At 36.4% G+C, this 8,810-nt stretch overlaps 1 protein-coding gene across 1 annotated transcript; it reads right to left on the bottom strand.

The window, feature by feature from the left end:
* Positions 1-5,987: 5,987 nt before the first annotated feature.
* LOC145012067 (RHOMBOID-like protein 1) lies at positions 5,988-8,213 on the bottom strand. Its single transcript, XM_078970837.1, has 6 exons — positions 7,771-8,213; positions 7,139-7,302; positions 6,877-7,040; positions 6,530-6,789; positions 6,322-6,448; positions 5,988-6,237 (listed from the first exon to the last, which is right to left on the bottom strand). The coding sequence occupies exons 1-6, from the start codon at positions 8,124-8,126 to the stop codon at positions 6,115-6,117; spliced, it is 1,194 nt and encodes a 397-aa protein (XP_078826963.1). The 5' UTR covers positions 8,127-8,213; the 3' UTR covers positions 5,988-6,114.
* Positions 8,214-8,810: the final 597 nt, after the last annotated feature.

Below are 8,810 nucleotides of genomic sequence, written 5' to 3'. Positions count from 1 at the left end.
GGATATATACTACTGTATTCCTATTCTAAGGCCTCGCCTATCTTGGTCCCCGCCCTTGCCCTGCTACTGATGGCTCATGGAACCCCGTCCACGCTCCTACTGATAGTGAGATACGGGCCCATCCCACACTCACTCGCTTCCCACTTTGGGTCTCGCCCCTGCTCTGCTGCTAATGAGATATGGAACACCGTCCACACTCTTCTATTGGTGAGATACGGGACCTTGCCCACACTCACCTCCCTACCAGGCACATACATGTATCACACAGACAACAAGTATAAACTATCATGTAAACCGTTCCTTGGGCACCCGTCCGCTAACATTGGACCTTGGTCCTGAATATCGTACTAGCATACAATGCCTAGGGCTAACCCCTGGGTCTTCCTACTCATAACTACATGGGCCGACATTGTGGCCGTAGACCCATCCACACAAAGGGAAAACTCACATGCACTGATGAACTCTGCTGATAACCCTCTAGCTGCTATCCGACAACTCCCCGAACTGCTGGTCCTCCAGATCCCCGAGCTACCAATACCAATAACCACACTTAGCCTAACTATCCTCAAGAAACCAACTAAGTCAACTCTGGTCAAGGTCCTTCTCAAGGTTAAAGTCAACGGTCAAAGTCAACTTCCAGTTGACTTGACTCGTCGAGTTGTTTTACCAACTCGTCGAGTCCATGCTCCTCAAAACCCAAAACAACCTTGACTCTACTCGTCAAGTCTAGCAACATCTCGATGGGTTCTCCTTCAACTAAACATTTGGGACCATCTTCAATTGACTCGCCAAGTTGTTCTACAACTCGTCGAGTCCATCTTCATAAGCTAAGGAGATTGCCTTGGACTCACCGAGTTCCTCCTTGAACTCGTCGAGTACCATGATCTTCATGTCCATTACATACACAGACTAACTGAGTCCTTCTCTAACCCCACACACTGATCCTAAACAGAAGGGTTTGGTTTGCAACCCGATGCGTCGAGTCCATGAACTGACCCGCCGAGTCCATCTTATGACAACTCTATTCTGCCGATTCCAGTCCATTCCAACACCTCAAACTCATAGATTTGGACTCCTTATGCTAGCATTGCACGTAAAGTTGCTAACTTTACATGCATGCAAGGTATTATGAAGCCAAAACTCTTAATCCAAGCTAGGAAGAAGGTCTAGGTCATGAAATGGGATCTTAGCTGGATAAAGCCAACAACTTTGAGCTTCTAAAGCTTAAGAGTATCCAGATCTGTTGTCCAAATCCATCCTCAAGGGTTTAATACTCGGATTAACCTTGGAAATGATCTAAATGTGACAAAAAGGCAAGCTTGAAAGGGGATCTATCAATTGAAAGCTCAAGGTCCAGACTTTTTACCTCCTAATAGTTGCCAAGTCGATATGGAGGCTGGATCTACTCTTCCTTCCTTACTCCTTTCTTCCAAGCCTTCAAAATCCACTCCAATGGACCTTAATCTTCACCAAAAGCTCAAGAATGAAGTTGGGTGGCTAGGGTTTTTGGGTTATGGACGAGAGAGGCCGTAATGAACCCTAGGGAAGAGAATAAGATACTTAAATAGGGTATCAAGTCCCGAAATTAGGGCTTTCCCAACCCAGACCAGACTCGCCGAGTCGGCCACTTATTCTACAACACGGAGCCTACTCCGACTCTTCAAGTTCTTCACTAGACTCGATGAGTTGACCCCCCTTAGGGTTTCCTTTCCTTTCTTGGTCTTTTTGATTATGGGTGTTACAAAACCGTAATAAGTCAGAAAGCTTTTTTTTAAGCTTTGCCAAACACCCTCTACATAGCTCTCCTCTTCCTCTTTATCACCGTATATGAAGAGCATCACCACCCACCCTTTATACATTACCTTTCTCCCTCCTTAGCCTCCAGTTGGCGATAATCCCATCTTTATCTCTGCCAATGCGACCACAGTTAGCCACCCTCTCTCCAACGTCATCTGCTACCTTCGACCTCCAACATTGGAATTCATTATACTCTGTCTCTCCCACATCCTGCTACATCTTGCGACGACCACCTCCTCCAGATCTCTCTACCCCGACATACATGTAGTTGCCCAACATTACCATCTTAACTAATCTCTCTACCATATCAACGTTGCCCACCTCTTCACCCCTAATGATGTTTGTTTTGATTTTAGATTTAGGGTTTTCACTTGGTGGTTATGATGATATTGATGATCGAGGGGGTGTGGATAGTTTTAATGTTGGTGGTGGGCTAGGATTTTAGTAGTGATGGTGGTTTAGAGTTTCAGTAGTGTAATGGTCGGTTTTCTTCCGACACTGGGTGGTGGTGGTGATGTTGGTATTGGTGATAGTGGTGGTGATGTTGGTATTGGTAATAGTGGTGGTTTTGTGGTTGGGTTTTTGGCAAAAATGGGTAATGATGGTGGGGTGATATGGTGGTGTTGATATTAGTGATGACAGACGTGATTTGTGGTGTAATGGTGGTGTGGAGCTGGGATATGTGAGACATTATGTATATTAATTAAGATAAACATAATATAAATGTAAAATAAATAAAATAAAATAAATATGGATATTTTAGTCATTTCACTTGTACCAACATAACATCTTAGACGTCAATAGCCTCAAAGATTATGGGTGCAACTTTTGGAAACTATATGGACCAAAACTGTAACTTAATCGTAAAATAATTAATTTGATATTATTGGTGAAACTTATTTCTGGTTATCGACAATAGATCACATAGTTTGCAAAATATTGGTCACAAGTTAGTGAGATGTACACTTTATTTAACAACCTAACGTCATGAGTGTAAATCAATTCGCGAAAGAGCATTACGTCTTTTGTGTCATTTGAGCATCATTATTTTTTTAATAACTTAACTACACATTCGCAAATGATGTTCACGAAAGCTATAAAATTCACATTCACTCCACGAAGTGTAGAGACATACGAAAGTCCAACACTAGAACCATGAAGATGATTTTGAGTCTCCATGAGTTTACTTTTTGAGAAGTCACAACCGAAGGTTTAGAACCATATCAAAATGATTCACATTAGGAAAGAAATTTAATCTCCCAATCTACACAATACATAAATTTGAAAGTAGAGTTCCTACACTGTCTATTTTGATAAAGCAAACAAATGCGAAAGGTTTACAATGTTTTGATAGTTGGTTGGCAACATCCGTAACAATGTCATATTGTTCACATGTCTTCCATGATTCCAAAACAGGAATGTGTGAGGGGAAGTTTGTGACAAATAAATTATGTAAAACTTTATGTGTCATTGATTCTTTTGACCCCACTCCCGAATTCTCCAATTACTTATGACCAATGAAACCTAAAACCCTAGTTTATGTATATGTGTGATGAAGGAGAAAAGACCCTATACCAGGGGAGAGGTGCGATCAGTCCACGTTTGTGCCCACCTGAGAAGAGACCGCCTAATCAACAATGGATGATCGTCGATCAACCATAATGTGAATTATTTTTTCCGGCTTTTTTAGTAACATTGTTATAGTTATGATCTTACGCATTATCATGGTGGGACACTACCAACTAAAATGCCCAATTTTATTTTCGAAGTAATGATGGGAACTAAAGAAAACAATCAAAATGACTATGAAAAAAGAGTTAGATAAGTAATTAATGTGTAGACGTTCTCTCAATATAGGTGAAAGAAAAGCTAGAACGGGTAACTAATAGTAAAAAGAATTAAAGTTGTAGAAAAGATGGATAAATAGTGTGGATAAGAGGATTGACATGATTATGGCAGAACGGGGTCGTATTACGGATGTTATTAGAATTAAAGAAAGTTTTATCGATCATTTTAAAATATGTATTTGCTACATAACACCTCTAACCATATACAAACAAGGATAATACAATCACAAATGTTACATTGTTACGGTAGATTCTTGATAAAACGAATCTTCAACTACATGTAGGTTTATAACCCTTCAACTTCGATGTCTTTCTCCCTTTCACATTGATTTTATTACCCTTCACGATAATATTTAGTTGAAGTTAGTTTACCACGAAAACATACAATAATCAATGAACATTGTATTTGATATCATTCTTTTTTGTTTTCAATTGCTTCACATTTATTATCCTTTAATAGTGTCTCTCCCCTCCTCCCCATTTTTGTAATTGCCAACATCCGACTATATATAGATTTATCTAAATATGATCCCCATGGATACCAACACAACAAAAAAATTCATTATAACTAAACAAAATCTTTATTTTTTAAAAATAATACATGTTCCATGTATTTAAATTATTTGCAACCAAAAGCTTTCATGATTTGACAAGCAAATTGCCTTGATTCCCCATGAAACTTCGAGACATGCACAAATAACATCATCGGCATAAAAAATCGAGCTCTCAGACAAGTCAAGTAAATCCTTAAAATATAAGAGATCCTATAACATTATCGGCATAAAAGATTGAGCTCTCCGACAAACCAAGTAAATCCTTCAAATATAAGAGATCGATAGGATTTTTGTGCCATGTCTTAAACTGGAAAATATTATTCTCATCTATTGGTGTAACACTGCCAACTGTAGATTGGATATAAGACAAAACTATTAGAGCATCCACACTGGTGGTATTGCCAAATTTGACACATTAGATTTATAACTTAATCCACATAAATATAATATTAATATATTTTTTAAAATGGTCCCTACTAAAAATTAAAAAACTATTTTATATATTTCAAAATATATGTTTATCTCTATACATACTATAAATGTTGAGAATATATATTAAAAAAGGAGTGGGTCCTACATTGCAAGTCTTTCTAAACTTGTAAGACTAAAGCCTACATGCCAATTGTATAACCCATTTGCAAGACCATTTGAAAGACCTATGTGGATGGTCTATATCATCTAGTTTGAAAACACAACCTATCATCATCATTTTCAAGATTGATTATTGAAATCAACATTGTATGGATGAGAAGAGGGTCCTTATCCGTATTATGTAACTCCAACCGTAACCAAAAACATGAATTTCTAAATAGTGTCATTCGAGCTAGAGTAAGAGAACCTCTCCCTTATTTCAATCATAAAGCTCATACTCAGTAGGGTTGGGTAATCGTCCCAGATCAAATGCTATTTTAGACAATGTTATCAAATCACAAAAAACAATACAATTACAAATTCGCACACTTATAATTAGTACAATGTCAATGTGAATAATTTAAACCTTTCATGCATGGTTAGTGGATGGTGGTGAAGGTCTTGTGGACATATATGTACCATTCCACGAGAGTTTCATCCTTCAGTTGGTGACGGTTCCCTTTAAACTACTTGCAATTTCGCTCAAAGAAATGATAGTCTAATCAAATCCAAGTGACTAAACAAAATTACATAAAACCTTAAAACCCACTTACCAGAGTGTTTTATAGGAAAAAAGAAGGTTGATTGATCACTTTACTTGCATCATATTTTTTCAATAGAGGATACACATTAACAAAGAAAGACGGAAATGAACTTTTGAAATGTGGGGACATGAGAGACCTTTTATTTTAGCCTGAGGGTTAGCAAATTCTTTTTTGCGGCCCTCACGGTCATTTTAAAGATCATAAAAATGTACATCCCTTTGAAATATATGGTCATCCTTATAAATAAATCAAATAAAAATGGAATTTATATTTATTGATTTTTTAATTCTACTATGAGATATTTTATTACTTTGGATGTTTTATCAATTAATTCATGTAAAAACTCAAACAACAAATTATTCGATTATATAATACAAACACAAGTGTGTTTTAGTTATAAGATATTAAGATGCATCTGTTTCCCATAATTTTCTACAAAAACCATCCACAACATTTAGCTAAAAATTCAAAAAACAAATATATCATGCCGAATCACAATCCATTTCAGTTCTAAGCCTTAAATCATATCATGATCCATAGCCTAAAAGATCATATGATGGTTAATAATATATCCGAATCATAGATTAGACGACCTAAAAAAAAAAAAAACGAACTATAAAACAAATCATTACAATAAATGCATAAATGCTGAGTTGCTATATATTACATCCATCAAAATAACCAAAAAAAAAAAAAATTATATTAAACAATATAATGTCCGTATACAAATGTGGCGTACATCTATCTACAAAGCTGACTACAAAGACCACGTAACTGCGACGTATTCGGATCCGTCAATGTGTACGTACCATTTTTACCACTGTCCGAGCACGTCAATGTATACTGATTATCCATTTGCTCAGACTGTCATAACATAACATCTCTCAGTCAGCTTTTATCACTTAATACAGAAAGAACGACTTAACAGTTAATACACAAGAAACTCACCACACATGACACGGCTGATGTGTCACAGCTCCACCTAGACGTAGGTACACAACTCATGTAATGGCACCAAGAACAATGGTCATTCAAGTTCACTCCACGAAGAAGTGCAACAAGCCCCACAATCATCCTGTTACATTTATTATTATTTTAATTATTTGTTGTAAATGTAATCAATCATCATGTTTAATAAATAAATGTATTTTCTTACCCAGTGACCACAAGGATCAACGAAAGGACCCACAGAACTCGTTGATATGTCTTGTATTTGGGCTTATTGGCTCCAGCCCTAGAATAAGGTGGTGCGTATCTTTGGCTAACCCATCCGAATTGAGGGCGCATCAAGAACACAAACCCTAGAAGAAAACCAGATGAAAACCCACCAAGATGAGCAAAGTTATCGACATGTGGCAGAATCCCAACCGCTAGATTGATTGCAATAATGATCACAAGCGTCACTAATGCTGCCAACTGATCATAAAGATATATAGAAAGAAATGGGTTAAGTTGATTGAATACAAATGAAATAAGAAGATAGCACTGGTTAAGTTTAAGTACCTTGTTGGCATATATTGTCCAATTGGTTATGAGTTCTGATAGCATTGCACCTAGCAACCCAAAAACTGCACCAGAAGCACCAACTGATATGTTGGATTGAAGGAAAAGAGCAGACAATAAACTGCCACCAAATCCAGATATGACATAAAGCAACCCAATGCGTACTGTAAATAAAGAAGCAAAAGGTCTGTTAGTATGTATGTATGCAACTGCACATTGTGACATTCAAATAAGTTGTGAAAGTTGAAGTTGATGTGCTTACTGAATCCAAATTCTTGCTCCAGTCGAATGCCAATAACTAAGAGACTCAGCATATTTGCTAATAAATGGAGAAGTCCACCGTGTAACCAGATGCAAGTAATCAGGCGCCACCCCTGGTGATCATCAACTACTTTATTCACATCCAAAGCCCCCATCTTCTCTAGCCTGAGAAACACAAGTTGCAACTGTCAATTCTATGTTTTCTGGCTTTGAGAGAACTGAAATGAATCAAGAAAAAGAAGGTGATTGCTGATCAACAGTCTAGTTTTGTGGCTTTGAAACTGAAAACGGGTATTTGTTTTCTATATAAAGGGAAATCTATAATAGGGTAAGTCTTCAACCTCGAATTGAATGCGGATGAAGTAAATCATATCCTATTTTCAATATTTGAGTCTAATTTATCAAAACCATCCACAGATTCAACTGCTCTTCTCTAGATTTTTCTTCGTTACAGCTTATAAGAAGATCAGCATAGTAATTAATCAAAATCATGTAAATCACTGATTGAATACTAAATTATCTAGTGTAATTAACTAAGTTTGGAAATGGAACATCAATTAGGATCGAATAAGTGGGAGATTGCATCTATTATCTATCAATTGCGATATTAGAAAGGGAGATTAAGAGATTTACGCCGAAGAAGAAGGGCCGAGGAGGGGATTCTCTTTGAATGGCTGAAAGGAAAACCTCCCCAAGAAGGTAGCGATGCAAGTAACCGAGTTTTTGGGGCAATTGTTGACATACATCGTGATTATAAACAGAACGATATCTGCTATAACAAAACTAGGAATCAACCATGGGAACCACTTCTTAAAATGCTTAATCTCCCGGAAAGGAGATGGGGTTTGACTTTGATATCCGGTGCGTTGTGCCGCCAGCAGAGGTGTCGGTGACGACTCAACTTCGACAGGATGAATTACATTTCCAACGCCGAGACCGCGCCTAGAATTGACCTTGAGTTGGATCTCCGGCCGATGGGTTTCCGCCATTTTGCCGGAAAAGGAAATTGGATTCTGGAATGAGGAAGTTCGTACAATGGGAAGAAGAATCTCTACCGAAGTTTGTAAAATTTAAGAGAGAGGGTGTGAAAGGGGTGGGGTTGACAATACAAAGATAAATTTTCAATAAACCCCCTAATGTTTGGTGTTTACTCTTTACTAACCCATTTAATGATTTATCATTTAAGTCGACGTTGTCTCGATAGTCACTAAACATTAAACAATCTCGACTGAAGGGACAAAAAGAAGAATACGGTTTTTATGTAGCTCCCCACTATTATTTTTTATTTTTTCTCATTCTTCTCCGATTTTATTTTATTTATTTCTTTATTTTTGAACATACCAACAACATTACATCAAAATATAAAATGATACTATTCATTCTTTTCAAAATAGAAATTAACTTTTCAATTGGTGGTTTTAGTTAATTTTTTTTATATATTTATACTAGTTTATAACCCGTAGAACCATGGTTACAAAATTAATTAAATTTTTATACTAAAAATTCAAAGTTATTAATCAATTATTTTAATAAATTATTAATTAAGAGATTTTTTTAGTTATATAAAATTATAATCATTGAGTTAAATAAATATGTGAAATTATATCACTTTATAATTTATATTAATTTTATTTTAATTTTTATTTTAATGTTATTAATTTAATGTAGATAGA

Source organism: Lactuca saligna, chromosome 8, assembly GCF_052625555.1.
Source record: "Lactuca saligna cultivar CGN05327 chromosome 8, ASM5262555v1, whole genome shotgun sequence".
Lineage (NCBI taxonomy): Eukaryota > Viridiplantae > Streptophyta > Magnoliopsida > Asterales > Asteraceae > Lactuca > Lactuca saligna.
Note: the sequence above shows the minus strand (reverse complement) of the source record. Positions and strands in the feature narration are given on the sequence as shown.

What these genes read in the sequence shown, in the direction of transcription:
- LOC145012067 (XM_078970837.1), bottom strand. Translation starts at nt 8,126, where the DNA reads ATGGCGGAAACCCATCGGCCGGAGATCCAACTCAAGGTCAATTCTAGG. An exon ending in GGACAATATATGCCAACAAG is followed by an intron (nt 6,790 to 6,876) that starts GTACTTAAACTT and finishes CTTTATGATCAG; the next exon opens with TTGGCAGCATTAGTGACGCT. An exon ending in CATCAGCCGTGTCATGTGTG is followed by an intron (nt 6,238 to 6,321) that starts GTGAGTTTCTTG and finishes ATGTTATGACAG; the next exon opens with TCTGAGCAAATGGATAATCA.